The sequence below is a fragment of the Podarcis tiliguerta genome (genome assembly GCF_965153285.1).
Source record: "Podarcis tiliguerta genome assembly, chromosome: 6".
Lineage (NCBI taxonomy): Eukaryota > Metazoa > Chordata > Lepidosauria > Squamata > Lacertidae > Podarcis > Podarcis tiliguerta.
This window is the reverse complement of record NC_139539.1, coordinates 55012570-55030487: the sequence shown is the minus strand read 5'-3', so window position 1 is coordinate 55030487 and position 17918 is coordinate 55012570. Positions and strand designations below refer to the sequence as shown.

The 17918-nt window shown below is 41.0% G+C and overlaps 1 protein-coding gene across 2 annotated transcripts in view; it reads right to left on the bottom strand.

Annotated features, from left to right (window-relative positions):
* The window catches only part of ZYG11B (zyg-11 family member B, cell cycle regulator), a 44706-nt gene that overhangs the window by 5067 nt on the left and 21721 nt on the right, over positions 1 to 17918 (bottom strand). For both annotated transcript variants that reach the window (XM_083448054.1, XM_083448053.1), the window contains 11 exons: positions 13140 to 13305; positions 11699 to 12453; positions 9405 to 9545; positions 8316 to 8492; positions 7326 to 7390; positions 5329 to 5428; positions 4181 to 4231; positions 3283 to 3444; positions 2369 to 2416; positions 196 to 393; positions 51 to 103 (listed from right to left, as the gene is read on the bottom strand). In XM_083448054.1, coding sequence (XP_083304180.1) covers positions 51 to 103; positions 196 to 393; positions 2369 to 2416; positions 3283 to 3444; positions 4181 to 4231; positions 5329 to 5428; positions 7326 to 7390; positions 8316 to 8492; positions 9405 to 9545; positions 11699 to 12453; positions 13140 to 13152 — 1763 coding nt within the window. In that variant the 5' untranslated portion in view covers positions 13153 to 13305. The remainder of the gene's footprint in view (positions 1 to 50; positions 104 to 195; positions 394 to 2368; positions 2417 to 3282; positions 3445 to 4180; positions 4232 to 5328; positions 5429 to 7325; positions 7391 to 8315; positions 8493 to 9404; positions 9546 to 11698; positions 12454 to 13139; positions 13306 to 17918) is intronic.

Below are 17918 nucleotides of genomic sequence, written 5' to 3'. Positions count from 1 at the left end.
GCAAGTTAACCTTAATATTTCCTCAAGGTTTATGTCAAGTCTGTAGTTACCTGTAAGCCACCATTTCACATTCTGGTGTAGGCCAGTTCAAAATGGCAGAATGCTGCAAGACAAAGGAAGGAGCACCATTACTAACAGCGTTAACAACATTGTTCTGGAGTTAACAACGGGCAGTGTTTTCAATTGCATCTGTACCAGCTCTTCTAGGAGCGAGGTTCTCTGGTTGCGGCTCAATGTCCAGGCTTGTTCTCCTCGTGATATCAAGTGAGCAATGATCCCTGCTGCGAAGTAGCTCACCTCCACCTCAACACTGCGCAGCAGCTTGCTGATGTGGTCTATGAAGTCTTTCCACATTAGCTCCGAGTGGAGCTCTTTAACCTCTGCTATGTTGTTCTACAGGGGAACAAGAAGGAGGGATTTCAAAATGAATGAAAAACAGCTGCGTGTGTGTATATAAAGGTATCCGTCATTAAAATGCTTGTTCTCTTCATAAAAGCTGAAACCATAATGAACGTCAAACCTGTCTCATGTCAAATTAGACTAAGCTGGGATCGGCCTGCTCCAACTTGTACCTTTTCAATCATTACTACAGATAAGTTATCAGAGTGACAAGTGCATGAATAACTCAGAGCGGCCGGCATGCTTTGCCAGCACCTGTTCATGAATCGCACTGCTTGGAGGCCATTGCTGGGGGGAGGGGGGTTTAAGAACACAGTGGCTACATCAGTGGCAACACAGTTTTAACAAATAAAACAGAAAAGCTGTTCCCATCACAACTGCCAAAGGTAAGGGCCTCCCACAGTGGCAACAAATCTTGGCTCACAAACACTGAATGTTGGGAAAATGCCCCACTCCCAGCCGTCTGTGAGCATAACTGTACAATTCCAAGGGGGGGGGCAGGATTTGTATACAGCCCTAAATGAAATTAGGTTGTCATTTTTGAAAATAAGAATTTGAAAACCTGCTTAATCGAATAACTCCAAAGTGATGTACATAGAACAATTTAAAACATTTATCAGTATACAAGTAAAATGAGCAAAGTTTTAAAACGGCTATACATAACTTGTTCATGTGTTCAGGCTGACTTGCAGAAACAAAAGTTTTTAGCAGGTATCTAAACTAGCAGAAGGAGGGTGTCTGCCTAACGTTAACAGGTAGAACACAGGCAGAGCACAGGCACTGCCACTCTGAAAGCTGTATTCCAGAGAAGAGGAGTTTGGATTTGATATCCTGCTTTATCACTACCCAAAGGAGTCTCAAAGTGGCTAACATTCTCTTTTCCCTTCCTCCCCCACAACAAACACTCTGTGAGGTGAGTGGGGCTGAGAGACTTCAGAGAAGTGTGACTGGCCCAAGGTCACCCAGCAGCTGCATGTGGAGGAGCGGAGACGGGAACCCGGTTCACCAGATTACGAGTCTACCGCTCTTAACTACTACACCACAGAGGTAGAACATGTTGTATGGTACTTGCTAGAGTGCAAGTTTTGCAAATCAAAAGTGGTTGAGTTGACATATTTGGGGGAGTGGGGGGCAAGGCACTCACTCAAGTGAACTGGCCCCAAGTAGTTAAGGGCTTTATATACTAATAGTAAGGCCTTGAACTTGGCTCAGCAGTAAATTGGCAGCCAGTGCGGACCTTTGAGCAGAGATGCAATATCCTGGCAAGATCTCACTCCTGTTCAACAATCACTATGCAGCATTCTGCACTAATGGCAGTTTCCCACTGCAAGGGAAGCCCCGCAAGTGCATTGCAGTAATCCACTCTTGGGAAGTTACCAATACCTGGATGACTGTGATCAAGTTATTCCACAGACCACAGGAATGGCTGTCAAAGCGGATGGAAGATGGTCACCTGGACCTACAGTGGCAGAGCTGGATCCAGGATCACCTCCAAACTGCACACCTACTCCTTCACAGGAAGTGCAACTGGCACTCAGACACAGAAATCATTCCCCCACCTCTATCTTGCTGGAATTCAAACTCAACTTGCTTGCCTGCATCTAGACACTGGCACAAAGCCTGTGCAGCCTCTCCTAATGCAGATGTTAAGAAGAAACAGAGCCATGTGACCTCAGAAAAAATGATGGCGCCTTGCCCTAAATTGCCTAATGACTGCTCCCGATGGTTCAGTCTACATGTTAAATACCACTTGGTGGGTGTCTTCTTATATTTTCCTACAATAAAACTGAAGCTAATGGGAATGGTGCAGGAATAAGGGTTGGTTGAAAAGTAACAGAATGGCATGTAAAGTAATTTATCCTGTGTAGTGTTAAATGTCAGGCTGGTGAGATGAAGACGTTGGCAGAGAGAAGAGAAAACCGGCATTTCGAATGCCCTGGTAAAATATATATTCTTCCACTCATCTTACCAGAAGGCCAAGCACTTTCTGTTGTACAGAAGACTCCGACGGAAAAGACTGTAAAGTAAAACAAAGTATATGCAACCATTCAGTAGGTGATTTGTAGCCAATTATTATTTTAGAACAAGCAGGTGCCTGCAAAAAGTCTCATGGAACTGTGGGGTTTCTGCACATTAAATATTTCATTACTGGCTTTATAGTACAGGTCCAGTCCCTACACCCCAGCTTCACTGCCCCCAAACTAAGAAGGGCTGGGACAGGAGGAAGCATACACCAAAGAGCACTTGCAAGCCTCTTAGTTAAGGGGGCTACTGTGGGAAGGAAAAAGAGCAGGATCTGGAGTGAGCCTTAAGAGGAATGGAAGGGGGCGCATCGCTCTTTTGCTATGGCTGCTTCTTGGGAGTGGGCACATTCATGAAGGCTCTCCTCCTTTGTTTTCCTCCAGTGGTCCCAGAGCAGAGGAAGGAAGAAGCCTTCTAGAAAGCATTTTCCTCTTAAGAAACAGCCACAGGAACAGAGGTGAGACAATCCCAATTCATCTCTTCTTCCCCTTTCCTCCCACAATGCTTCTGGCCAGGCCCACCAATCCCCCTTAGCCTATGAAACAATTGTTTTGGGAAGGGGAATTGGGCATAGAGGATGTTTAGCAGAGGATGCACCTCAACTGAGCCCAATAACCCCTGCAATTGCTTTCCTCCTGTCTCCCAGGGCTGGCAGCAGCCTGCCCAATCTTATTTGCAGTGGGTTTGGCAGATACTATTTTATGGCAACTATAGGTTTCTATCTATCATGAGCAGAGAGACCCTACCTGATGCTGCCCAGACCTACAGACTGCAACCTACAGGGTCCCTGTGCAGATGCTGGAATCTGCAGATACAGAAATAGACAGGCACATACTGGCAGACAGAACTGTCAGCTCTCACCTCCAAGACTTTCATGAAGAGTTCCAGCCCTTGGTTTTCAATAAAGTGCCGACATGTGGTGGGGGACTCATCAGTAAGATTCCAAAGTGCACTCAGTGTAAACTTAAGAGTAGTGTCTACTACATTCTGGTTAGTTTTTTGCTTCACAATTTGAAGTAGTTGCTAAAAGAGACAGAGAGGAAAAAACAGGTGCCTTTGCAAATGACATTCACATTTCAAAATCCAGCTGTTGGAGGCTCACAATTAATACAAGAAGCCAAATTCTCCTCCAATTTAGAAGATGATATGTATGGACGCTAGATCCATCACAGATTTTTGGGTCCAAGGCCAACAAGGGAGTGGGTCACGTGGAAGTTAGTCTAGAGGGCCACAGGTACCAAGTCCACAGGCTGTCTGCCTGCACATTAGCCTGCACATTAACTTATTTGAGCAGCATGGTCTACCCCTCTAATGTCACACTGTTAGTCCTATGTAAAACACTGAAGAGCACTTTGTCCTCTTGAGCACAATGATTAATAAATAAAGGAGATTAACCTTTCAACACCAGAAACAGCCATACATCCACAGATGCTGGAGGTCAAAAGCAAAGTTCAGGAGTAAACTCAATGGATTCTGCCCCCACCCTGGATTTGAAGTAATAATACCAGTCACGTCTGCCTGTATATTTGCTGCTAAGTGGGGCTGCCAGGCATATGGGTCAAATTTATTAGAATACTTTTAAAGAACTTCCAACATAAAACATTTAATATTCTCATTTTTCCAATACACATTTTTAAGTTGGTCATACCAAGGCCCGTTGTTTATTTTGTTTAAGAAAAACACTGTTAGCCGTAACAACATTGCAGCCAGAGTGTTACAAGTTGATAGCATTTCAGAAAGGTGCTAGCACTTTGCTTACCTTAACAATGAAGAGCTCTGCACCAAGTTGAGCTGTTTGTTCTGTTGAAAGCTACAAGCAAAAAAAGCAAACAAGCAGAAAGATTACTGTTAAAAGGGCCTTGGGACTTAAGTGCAAACAATGCATTGGGGACGCCTATGTCTTCATCTTTATGAAGCTAGTAGAGCTGTCATCAGGGGATTGAGGGCAAGGTGCCACCAGTACACAGATGACACCCAGCTCTGCTTCTCTTTGCCACCTGAATGAGGTGAAGCTATGTAGATGCTTGATCATTGTCCTAGGGGCAGTAACAGGCTAGATGAAGGCCAATGAACAAACTGAATCCCAACAAGAAGGAGATACTCTGGACTAGTGGTTCCCAAGTCCAGGAATTAAGTAGGTGGCTTGTTCTGGATTGGGGTGCACTCCCAATTCAGATTCATAGTCCAAGGGTACTCCTAGATTCACCTTGTATCTGGAAGTCAGGGTGGCTTCAGTGGCAGAGAGGGCCTATTTCCAGCTACAGCTAGCTTGCCAACTACAGCCGTTCCGGTACAGGGTAGCCTAGCCAAATGAACCGTGCCCTAATAACCCTCTCTCTAAATGACTGCAATGGACACTCTACTTGGAGTTGCCCTTGAATACTGTTTCTAAGTGGCATCACACAAAACGCAGATGCCAGAGTTTTGTTGGGTTCAACATTTGGAGACCATATAGCATCAAGTCCTAAAAGATGTGCACTCCTATTTGCTACATGGTTTTGGCATATAGAGCCCTCCATGGCTTGGAATCCAGGCACCTGATGGGAGTGCTTCCTGTCATACTGTCCCTGCCCATGAGTTGAGATCGATTGGGAAGACCTTGCTGATAGTGCCAGTGGGGAAGGAAGTCAGAGGGTCACTGACACTATCAGGGAGCTTTCTCTGTTACAGCTATCTTGGCCCTAGAGGCTTGGCTGGTGCCATTATTGTCTCGTTTTAAATACCAACTGAAGGCTTGTCTTTTTCTCCGGGCCCTTTTTCACTCTGCAAAACTGTTTATCAGAAAATTGATCTTTAACTGTGTTTTATGCTTCTCATTTTAGGTGTTTACAGCTGTAACCCACCCTGGGGTCTTACAACAAAGGGCAGGAAATAAGTTTTAAAAACAAATAAAATAAAATATCCCACCTTTGCGGCCAGAATGGAGATGATAGCCACTGCCATTCTCTGCATATTCTGATCTTCATGGTTACAAAGCCACTGCATGACAAGCTTGGCTGCTTCAAACCTGAAAGGCAACAGAAAGTTCACAAATCTGGGGGTGGGGGGGAATAAAACCATACCATCTGTTACTGGCAGCGAAACCAAAGCGACTAGGTTACTGCTACAAAGAGAAAAACAGTGCTTTTTTCCTACAAAAAAATGTTTAGGGGTACTCTCATTTTGACTCAAGAAAATCACCATTTAATAGTTCAAATTGGGAAAAATAAATACAGGAAATGGACAAAAGTACAAAGATTCACAAAATGTTTAGTGGTATGCATCCCCCCAGAAAAAAAAGCACTGGACAAAAGTATACAGAAAAACGTTAAAACACCAGCCGTAGCTACTTATAATAAGCAAAATGGCTTCCGTTTGATTTTCTTTATCAGACTGTAAAAGGAGCATGCCATTTCAGCACAGCAACGTGATAGAGCTGGTCTTTGCACCACCCACTGTCTCCATCTTCAGGGGATGGCCTTGGATTGAGCTGGTAATCAACAAGTACTAAAAATCCCAATTTGTCAGTGATTGATGAAAGGAGTTTTTACTAAGCCGACACATTTGGCATGGATAGTTGTGGACTTTTTAAGCAACTCATCATGACTGAAAGATACAGAGCTGGGTTCTGTGTTGTGCTTTATGATTTGTCACACTGTACCTATATAGAATGTAGCCACAAGGCTAAAGACTTGATGTTTTTAGAAGCAAGGAGGAATGGGCACTCAGTCTCCTTAAAACACACACTGGGGACACAAACTCCCTGAACTTCAGCTGGGGAGGGATAAAGAAAGCCTCAGTGGTGTGACAAAGTCAGCAAACCAACCTGCATTGGCGCCGTGCCAACATCATCTTCCTCCGAGGTCATGCAAACCTGCTTGTGGTCAGAATCAGTAGCATATTTCCCAAGGGTTACACTCTCATCGTGCTAGCTTGCCAAACCCACTGCTATGCTTCAGACTACCCAGAAAGTTGGGGGGCAGTTTTCAACACACCAAGAATGTGTGCTTGCTCCTTGCTCCCCCATTGTGCTGTCTGACTTGAAGCACAACCTACAACACTTTCACTCCTACTAGCCTCAGACTAAGAACAACAACAAAATATTATTATTGGGACAAACATGTGCTTTGTACATCTATATACGCTCAAAAAACCAAGGAGAGAATTAAACAACTTTTCTGGTATTACTGAGGGTTAGAGATTCAGATCTCTTTGTAGGGGATCAAAAAGAGGGAAGAGTGCAGAGACTAGAGTAAGAGGGAATGCACACATGAATCATGAGAGAACAACTTCTGGAAACCATATCCATCCCCCTTTCCAAACCTTTTCCAGTAAGTGCTCAAAACAAAAAGGGCTAGAAACATCTGCATTAAAAGTGAGATTACAAGAGCTATGATGCACACGTCTCTAGGTAGCATGTAATTACACGCTGCTATAGCATAAGGTAGTAGGTGGATTTTCTAATATCTATAAATAGGGACAATGGCTCAAACGTAGTCAGAAGTTGGCAGGTAACAATCTTCATCGCCATTTATGCTTAAGTATTGCCATCCCCAGTAGGCAGACTTCTGCATATGATACAAGCCACTTTCATTAATCCACAAAATCCACAGCCTCTTGATGTACAGTGCAGTCAAACTGTGCACCCTTGCTTAGAACCAAGTTTTTAAAACCAGCATCCAAAAAGAAAATGGCAATCCACCTGGATCTAGCAAACGGACACATGTATTTCATAACAGTGCACATACGCAGTCAAAATTAAACTGTTACAGTTATTTAATAATTGGTTCCCAAGTTCTGATAAGAATTTGTTATATTCCAAGGAGGAGTAAGCAGTCTGCAAACTGCTAAGCAATGAGACATAAGACATTCAACAACCTGAAACACTTTCCCTACTTCTCTGTAACTTGGGAGGTAAAACTAACCTGTTAAATGGAACATCCTGAAGTATCCTGTCACTGCACAGGGACAGAAGGCAGTTCTTTTGCAGCTGTAGAAAAGCAAAGCAAGGTTCAGAACAGAATATTTCTCATGCAGGAATTTTGAGCATTTCCTTCTTTCAAGATGAATCTAAGTATTCACAAATATTCCTTTTATGATTTGATAATGTCATTTGCAAATGTATTTGCTTAGAAGTGAAATACAGTGAAATAGGATGGGGTGAACAGATGCATAGACCTTTGTAATATATCAGAGTCCACCAGGCACTTCAGTTTTTTAATTTACTTTTTTGAATTATACTCTATCATTTATAAAATCTTCTCACAAAGTGACTTACAGAAGTAAATCTAAAAATACTAAGATACCAGCAACGTAGTCTATATATAAAAAGGAACATGTCCAAAAGGATTTATAAAAGTTTGTTATATACACAGATTTAAAAACCAGTAACAAAAGATGTTCTTGAATAAAAATGATTTCAAGTGCGCTAAGAAATGCAATTAATTGAAATTAAAAACAAAAGCTTGCAATCTCCTCCTCCTCATGGGTATACCAGAGCTCAATGTGTACAAGTTAAACGTTAGCAAGTTGCAAGCTTACTGTACTTGCATGGGCAGAACATTCATCACAGTGTGACACTGAATTCTATCCACAGGGTTGATTTAAATATTTATCATACTCGCCCATTGAAATTAATGCATATGACCAATTAGGTCCATCAATTTTTATGGGTCTACCCTGAGATTGATTAACATTGGATAACTTATGGTTTCGAAAAGCTGAAACCATTTGGCCTGAAGACATTTCCAACTAGACATCATTCACTTCTGTTCTTTGTTTAAAATAAGTTTCTTCATCTCATTAATTTCATCTTGTCTAAGAAGTTTGAACTCAAATCCTTTTTTAAAAAAAAAAAAAGTTCAGCATTCAGAAATATTCAAGCACCTTATCTTGAAAGGGAAAAGGAGGCTTACCTGTTGGTGATTGGGAAAGTGTTCCATGGCCTTAAGGAGCAAGTGAGTGACATCTGCCAGGACCCTAACCGGCATGCCTGCAGCTAAGTCTTGTTTTGTCAAGTTAAACACACAGGCACTCGCTGCTAATTGCACTGGCAAGTTCAGAGGGTGATTCCTCATCCCAATAACTACAAGCTGAAAGAATCAAAACAGGTCAAATTAGAATTTCCTAATACACACAGTCACATGCACAGAATCAGCCACCAATATCGTCCTGAGGCCTTTTAAACAAGCCATTTCTACAGATCTACACATCGCCACCCAAAACCTGTTGCAGTACCATTAAAACTTCCAAAGCAAAGAGGAACAGAGCAACCATTTCATTCCCTGAATGGAGACTACAGCAGTCAGATGGCCTGCCCTCTCCTTTCCCTTCTTATTTGCCAGGAGTGGCAATTATGGGGAAACTGTTATGGCAGTGGGAGAGAAATTCTGTCTGAGGAACGTTTGAGAAGGAAAACCTAGAGTACTCACCTGCAGGTATATTGCGCTCCTTGCTATATTTTCTGATCATATACATTAGATTACATCCAGGCATTCTTCCCCACCTCCCAGCCATGCTGAACCACTAAGACGGAGGGAAGGGGAGGATTCAGCAATCTCTACTTTTGGTCACAGCTGTTTGGCAGTGACCCACATTCAAAGACAGAACTAAATGGAGTTGGCTACCATTTCATCACAAAAATGTAACAGCAGCCCTGCCAGATGAGACCTAAGGCCCGCCTAGCACCGCTTCCTGTTCTCACAGTGGCCAACCCGATGCCAGTGGCAATCTTCTTAATTCTCTTCTCTCTCTCTCTCTCTGCACAACACATCCCTCATGCCCCTCAAGTAAGTATAACCCATGTAAATAGTATATCCATTTTTATTTGAACTTCTATTTACCTTTATTGTATCCTCTTTTCTCTCCCCACCCCCTGCAAATTTACCAGCACGCGCGCACATTTTGTTGGATTTTATCTGCAGTTTAGTGAAGACAGCCCAAGGTTACCTTTACAAAGTGATGCCTGCAAAGGGTGATTTCTTATCAGTGTCAAATAGCTTTACCTTTAGAATTTCTGGTTTGGTTTTTTCCATAATATGCGTAAGGTTGAAGAGATGAAAGAGTGCCTCCCTCACAAAGAACGCTCGCTCACTGTAACGCTTCAGAGCTTCGGAAATCTGAGTTTCATTGGCTTCTCCAGACACCTTGAACAGAAGAACAAATACTAGAGAACATACTGGAGTTTGCAGTAGTTTTAAAAAAATATATATATAATTTTTTATTGATTTTACAAAATAAATTTCGTATTTACCACATTTAAATTTTAAAATCAAACAAGATTCTTCTGAATCTTAGGACTTCCCTCCTCCCCTCCATGGGTCCTTTACATATCTAAATCAACTGCATATTCTAGTTCTTCCACATTATGGTCCTCCAAAATATCCCAAGTCTTTGTAACATTGCAAGAGTTACTAAAAGCCTGTCAAAGAACTCAAGTGATTACAGTGTTCTTTTAAGTACAGTCTATATTTGTCCCATTCCCTATTGAAGTTTTGAACCTCCTGAGTTCTGATTTCCCCTGTCAATCTTGCCATCTCTGCATACTCTGATAATTTCATCTGCCAGTCCACTTTTGTCAGCATTTTCTCTTCTTTCCATTGTTGAGTTTGCAGTAGTGGCAAAAGAAAGTTGAAGTAATTAAATAATATAAATGTTTCAAGGTTTACTTGTTGTTGTTGTATGACAATTTCTGCTGAACTGAGGTTTCCACTCAGTTTTATATGACAATCAAGCATAAGTAAAACAGTCTTTGCTCTTCGTGCAATCTACAGTGCCATTTATATATTGTATGCACGGCTAACAAATTGCTGCCAATCATGTCTTTACAGTAGCTTAGTGACCTAACTGAGCAGTAGATATAAATGTAGATGCAGTATTTCAAGAACAATTATCAACTAGGCAGAGAGGTAACATTGATCATGGGCTGCAAAAGACAACATACTAACAGGTACAGAATGAGCATTTCACTATTTCCTTTGTTGCTGGACAAGGAATTATTCTCGACTTCTTCAAGGAGAGTAACACAGCACCACGCACTTCTCCCTGCTGTGTGCCTTGGCAGGAGGTGGTGGGTGGTGGGAACAGCTGAGCAATAGCTGCCAATAGAAGCAGCTGAACTTATGGTCATTGCTATGGTGCTGGGGCTTTTAAGAACAGGTTAACTAATTTTATACACCATAGGGAAAGGAAAGTGACAAATGAGGCTGCAAAAGAAGAGGTAAGCACTCTTGGGGGACTAGACAGCACACCTTCTATGAGCACTTGCATTTCTCTTAAACTTTCACTCTTAAAAAGGGCATCTCAGAGAAACTGCAAAACAATCAGATAATGCCCCTCAAAACCTATACACTGTTAAGGAGCAGAAAAAGAAAAAGAAAATAATAATATACATGCACACGTGCCATTTCCCCTCTAAACAAGCCTCCATTTCCTACACAGAAAGGGCCGTTTGAGAGGTTTTTTGTAGCGATACCTTTGAGTGGAAGATTCTCAGGAAAATGGGGTGGCATGCCTGCTGCTTTGATTCATGTTCTACATGCACATAATTTTACTATGCATTTATGAAATTTATACCCTGTCATATGTCCCCACTGAGACCTCTGAGTAACTTACAATGAAAAAACAACAACAGTAACCCAATCTTACAGGCAATGAGTGATGTTTATACAAGGAAGAAGCAGTGCCCAGAGCCTTAGCATAGCTGTCAACTTTTCCCTTTTCTTGCAAGGAATCCTATTCGGAATAAGGGAATTTCCCTTTTAAAAAGGGAAACATTGACAGCTATGAGCCTTAGTGAACCAACCAACTGAATCCTAGAGTAAAGAGGGCAGTGGAACAAGCAGAATACAGTAAATTTAAGGAATTGCTGCTGAGAGACAGAGAGACAGGGATGGCAGAGGCTTGATTTGCCATCAATACATTTTGGAAATGAGGAAAGCCTGCTGGGCTCCACCTCAGTCCCAACAGCAAGATTTGGTGGAAGGGTCAAATTTAGTTCTTCTCATGCTGCAAAATGTGAATGATGGCACTGTCAAGAGTGGTAGACCTTTTGCTGGTCTAGGAGCTGTGGTTTAGCAGCACTCTGAAGCCAATGATCTCTCTCTCTCTCTCTCTCTCTCTCTCACACACACACACACACACACACACACACAAACACTCACTCACTCACTCACACACACAGCCATTAGAACTGACCCATTAATCACCAGGATTTGAAGCTCTGAGCCCCGCCCCCCGGCAAGTCAAACATAGTTCACAACTACCGGTATTTAGAATTGTGTAACAAACAAATACCAACCTTTAAGTTTCCTTCGCCAGAGAGAAATAACGAGTAGCCGGCATCCGTAGCCAGCAGGCCCACAAACTGCATTGAGGGTCGCTGTTTAACAAATGCTTCTACAGCTTCATCAGTAACATGCTTCCTTCCCGAAATGTCCAAAGATGTAAGGTTGGGCAATATGTCTTTCTGTTCTAACAAACGAAGTGCAATATCAGATGTGAACTGTTTATCGTCCGAAATGTCAAGGTGATTCAGGAATTTCAACTCTCTGATGACATCCAGAATCTGAGTGGTTGTCATTTTCAAGCATTTCAGGTGGTGCATGGTGAGAGACTTGAGGCGATCCTTGCAGGCGAGCAGTGCAGTTATGTCGGTGACTGAGGTGTTGGATATATCCAAGCTTTCTAATCTGGGAAGCGAAGCCACATCCGCTAGGTCTTCATTGTAAAAGAGAACATTGGTAATGCTCAAAGCACGGAGACCCATCAGCTGACTGAAGCACCTTTCGTAGGGGTCTTCCAAGGAAAGAGTTAATGAGTTCAGCACAAGGCATTGAAGGTTTTGCTGGATCCATTTATTGCTGCCAAGTCCACTGATGATGTCTGTGATCGTAATGTCTGCATTCACTTTAGTGGCATCGAGCTCCACCAGCTTATGGTGGCAAAACGCTTTCCGAAAAGCCACTGCAGAGATTTTTGCTTTCCGGATACAAGCTCGTTTCAAGCGCATCTGATTCCCTCGGAAAATGCCCACTGTCGCTTCATTCAGTAGTCCTGGGGTGGGGGGGAAGAACAGTAAACAAACAAACTTATCACAGATTTTGTTTTTAAACTGGAAAAAAGAGACTGGCCCTAGAGTAGCAGGACAGGCTTGACAGAGGAGAGGAGAGAGTTTTATGCACTCCTAATTCTGATAACCTCCTTTTCCCCCTCAAGAGTGGTTTCAACAGGCATGTGGTACTGGAGAAACATCATCAACATAATCCTACCATTTGCCATGCTGAAGCTTGGCACCCACAATGTATGCCAAGTTTCAGCTCAGCAAAAGATTGCCAGCTCGCAGTGCCCATACAACTCCCATTGAATCTATGTGCAGTCTCAACTGTACAACGCAAGGGCATTTTTCCAGCAGAGAAAGATGTAAGAAAAGAGGGAACATGATAGGGAGAGATACTGAAGTTAATTGAGCCCTAAATATTATGCAATGAGTGCAACTCTGCATCCAGGATTTTCAACAGCACAAATGAATTTTCAGTAGTTAAGTGTAGCAGAGTCTTGTGGCTCTGCCTTCCTTGCCTAACCCAGAGGGCCCAATTAGATCTAATGGCACAAATCTGACTTGAGCCACAGCTGCTGAAGCAGCACCAAAGAACGATGTCATGTGTCCAAACATGCAGGTAAATCAAATCACTATTTCCTAACATTCCATTTTATCAGAATCGCCAGGTGAATTCGTTTACCGTGAAATGCCATCGTTCGCAGCAATCGGTCAGCCACTTCTTGTGGAAATATTCCAGGCTCTTGCAAACATAGTGAACCATCATGCCTTTCTGTACAAAACTTCTCTAGGTCGGAAGTTAGGTAATTTAAGCAGATGTCAAGCAGAGAATATGGTGAAGCCTCTTCCTGTTACGGAAAAAGAAAATGCCAGATATTTTATTGTTTTTTAGCAAAAGCAACAGTCCATCACAAAACAAGTAACTCCCCACAAATCATTTGCAGACCCTCACTGTCAGAAGATGAGGGGAGAACAATTCCAACCACCGCTAAAAGGATCCTTTGGGAGGCAGAAATTGGACTCGAAGGGTGTTTTATGTGACAATGATAGGAATGGTCTTTTACACATGCATGTAAAAAGTTGAGACAATACAAATTGGCTGAAATGAAGTAATTACAAGTTACGGCCCCAAGAATCATTTATTGTCAGAGTGGAAATAAATTAAGACAAAGTCATGGAGGATATAAAGCTAGCAAAGGCTACCAGGCACAAGGGCTATGCCCTACCTCTAGTACTCTGCCTCCGAATACTAGTTGCTGGGAATCACAAGTGGAGAGGATGATGTTGCACTTACTTCCTGCCTGCGGGTTTCACAGAGGTAGTTGTCTCATCCCTTATATACCTGACTAAACACTGCATTTTGCAGAAGGGGGCACCCTGAGGAGACCATCTTAAGAAGAGGTTCATTGCGCATGATGTCAGAATTGAGTCTTTAGCGTGGCAACACCTGCCATTTGGTACTTCCCCTACACATTAGACAGGCACCATCTCTTGTCCTCAGGCTACATGTTAAAGACTTTCCTCTTTGAACAAGACTTCTAAGTGGAATTTCTATCCTTGTCAGCATCTGTATTAGATTTTATGTAGTTGTTTTGCATATTTTCATTGTAATTTGAAATAACTTTGAGGTGCTTCATAGGAAGCAATTTATAAATGAGATAAGTAACGATAAGCACTTATCATAATTATTAGTTGCAGTAATAGCAAAAAGAGAGAGAGAAATCTGGCTGGCCACTATGAGAACAGGACAGGATGCTGAACTAGATGGGCCTTTGGTTCAGATTTAATAGGGCTCTTCTGTAGCACTGGGGCTAGGAGGGATGAGAAGACAAGGTATCTTTACCCTGTCCTTCCCCAATTATTGCAGAAAAATATAGAGGGGTCAGAAGTGGCAGGGACCAAGAATTATGCATGCATAATGCTCTCATGCAAGTGGCAACGATATTCCCTGGCACCATAACAGCCAGGAAATTCTGAAGAATAATGCATACAATTGTTTTTAAGTGCAAAATTAGTAGTAGTAGTAGTATATTATCAGTATTATTATCCATGTCTCATTGCTATATGACTATATTTTTAAGAAAACATCTCAAAGCGGTTTACAACCTACACTAAAACTTCACATAAAACAATCTATAATAAAATATTACACAAGGAAGTCAAATATAAAGTATACATTCAAAGCAACATAATTAACAGGAAACTAAAACATTATCTTAAAAATTTCAAAATAAAACATCACAAAGGAGGTGAACTACAGAATGCACATTTAACTAAGAGCCTGTCAAGGTGGTCTCTGGCCTCTTCAGCAGCTTGAGCTTTTGTAGCTGGAGTCAGTCAAGGTCCTGCCCTCCTCCCAGGCCAGGTGGGAAAAGGCAGGGAGCAGGTCTTCCAGGACTCACAGTCAATATGTAAACGCTACAATTTTCTGCTGGAAGTACAATCCTGATTTGATGACTAGGAGTACAGTAATATGTTCAACTAGACTGGCTCAAGCAGCTTAGAGCATTACAACTCTTTTTTTATTCCATGGATTATGGTTTTTAAGATAGGATTCAGTTGCTCAAGCTCACCTTTCTCTTCCTATACCCTAAGGCTAATAAACCATGGAAATTATCAGTATAGCAAATAAAAAAGGCAAGAGAAATCCTATATAAAATTAATATAGGAGGCAGAGTTGTGGAAAATCCTAAAGACATAAGAGATCAATTCGTGAGATTTTATACATAATTATAACAAGTGGAACAGGGCAATTTAGATGAAATACAAAAAATATCTAGAGGACAGTGGAATACCTAAAATACCAATTGATAAAATGACAATTTTGAATGCACTGGTTACAATCATGGAATTACAGCAAGTTGTAAACAGATAAGAACATCAGGATTACTGTAATAGCCTGCAGTTTTATCTTATATATTTAAAGTGGATGAATAAATGAGTAAATTAAGTTAATTTGTATATGCAGAAAATATTAAAAATAAAGTTAAGGAACCTCAGAAAGAGGGGGAAGGAAATAGAGTTTAAAAATGTTAAAATGATTGTAAAATTATTGAAATGTATAAAACTGAAAATCATAAACAAACTATGCCCTAATAAGTTTTTCATATCAAACCATCAACTGTTAGTGCTTAAAGCAGATTTTTAAATCTTTTAACAAAGTTGCTGAAGTAAGATGTCAGAAAACACATGGAAGACACAGGACTCAGCTATACAGCTGCAAATAAAATGTTTTAATTGTGTTTTAAGTGAAATATACAACATGACACTAGATGGTGATGGTGAGCCTTAAGGAAAATTCAATGTATTTTTTAAAAATGCTTTAAAGCAAGCATTTTCAGAATGGTTTTTAAATGTCTGTAGATTCCACCACAGAACACAGGAAAGTTATTCAACTTCCCTTTTGAAATATAGCTACAATGATTCCTTGGCTTTGTTTCTTTCCCCATTTCCATGGTCTAATGATGCATGTATCATTTTAAATAAAGCCAAGATAGTCAAGGACTATAACATCAGGCCACCTTCTTAATACAGTACAAAGAATTGCCCAGGCTATTTACTATTTCACTTACATATCCTATATGTAAGCCTGCAATGTTCAGTACTTTAGCTTTCACTAAAGCTTTAAGGGAATAATACAAACACTGTGAATCACCTTCACCACAGACAAAAAGCAGGCTCAGTAGGCTAGCACATACTCCCCCAGCCAATTTTAAAAATAGTAGTGCTAATTTCTTCCCAATGCACCAACTTGGCTTAACAGCACTTCCCTTTTATTTCAGCTTAATATCTTCTGTTATTTTGTTTCATCTGCCTCACATAAGTGTCTTGATAAACTCAAACCAGCAGTTAAACAAAACACATTCAGTCCTTATAAAGGCACAGCATATACAGTTCCCTTTAATTTGAAAACGAAATCTCTCTTAGCTACATGTGCAAGGGAATTTAAATTTCAACCACACACATCTCCTGCAGAGTTTTACCATTCCTCCAGAAAACAACAACACTGCTGAATCTTGGTTTTTGAACATGTATTACAATTGTGCAACATAAAAAAGTATCTTATTGCTAGAAGAAGAAAAAGCAATAAGTACTTACTTTGAGTTATCAGCATTGTGGCTGTGATAATTGAGCAAACAACGAACTGCACAAAAACAGAGCAATAACATTTCAGGGGGTAGGCTACCACTACTAGGAATTTCTCCCCCACTGATTAAATAAGCTACAGTGAGTCAGCAAGGTGGGTCAAAGATTAGAAGCTGAATGGATCAAGAGAAAAGGTTCCACCTACTGATAGCAAGTGTGCTTTGCTCATGAAAATAACCAGCACTAATCAGTGCTCTGGTCCATGGGGCCACGAAGAATCAGACACAACTAAATGACTAAACAACAACAAATCACACATTGCTGCTTGAAAAATCTAATGAGATCAGTAATGATTGTCTGGCTAAAAGGATATTCTCAGTCAGTGATAACTTGAAAGTAGGCAGAGAATATCCATTTGGTGAAAAATGCATGTGTTTTGTGATTCTGATGAACATTAATGTTTTCAAAACTTTAAATAATTATAAAGTAATAGTCTCAGAAGCTTCAAACTTATAGCAGTCAATTTATTGTTCTTGTGGGAATATGCAGCTACTAAAAACAATTAGACCAGAGTTCTTAATAGCAGCAGCAGCAGCTACCCACAAGCTATTTTTGTATATAAATCACAATTTCATTCTACAAAACCTTCCAGCACAAAGAAACATACCAGCAGCACAGACATATTTTGGCTTGTGAAGGAATGTGAAATTTTAATGCAAATTTATTTTCACGTTGATTTTTAGATTTGGCATTCTCTGCCAGCAGCTGTGGTAGGACAACAAAAGAAGAAGAAGGAGGAGAAGGAGAAGAAATAATGTTTGGCAGAGGAAGTAGAATCAATGACCCCTATGGAATGTGTTTTCTTACATGGAATAACAAAAGTCAAGAGTCTATTAGCATTAGGATATTCTCAGCACAGGCCCTGATTTGGTCTACACGTTAAGCAAAACATTGAGCAAGGGAGACTGGTGCAACTGTCAACTATGAAAGAAGTTTATAACTGTCGTCGTCGTAACAAACATATTGACGGCAATCATGATGGTATAAAAGTTTAAAGGGTTTAAAAGAAGACAGGCATCCATTAAGATTGCACTGCTGCAGGATCAGCAGCCCTTGATAACAATCTGGTTCATGGGGACTGGGTTAATAGAATACATGGATCAGGTGTTAATTCCATGAAGCACAACCAATTGAACTTGCCCTCTTGGATCAGGCTGTTCTAAGAATTGAGGATGTTATTCAACTTCACTTTCTCAGAACAGTTCCAGGCACTCATCTTAAGAAAGTGTTCTATTTAAATAATATATACCAAGCAAATGTATGTGTTTTGACAAAATGATTTCTAGATTATTTATTAAATATAGATCATTACTTT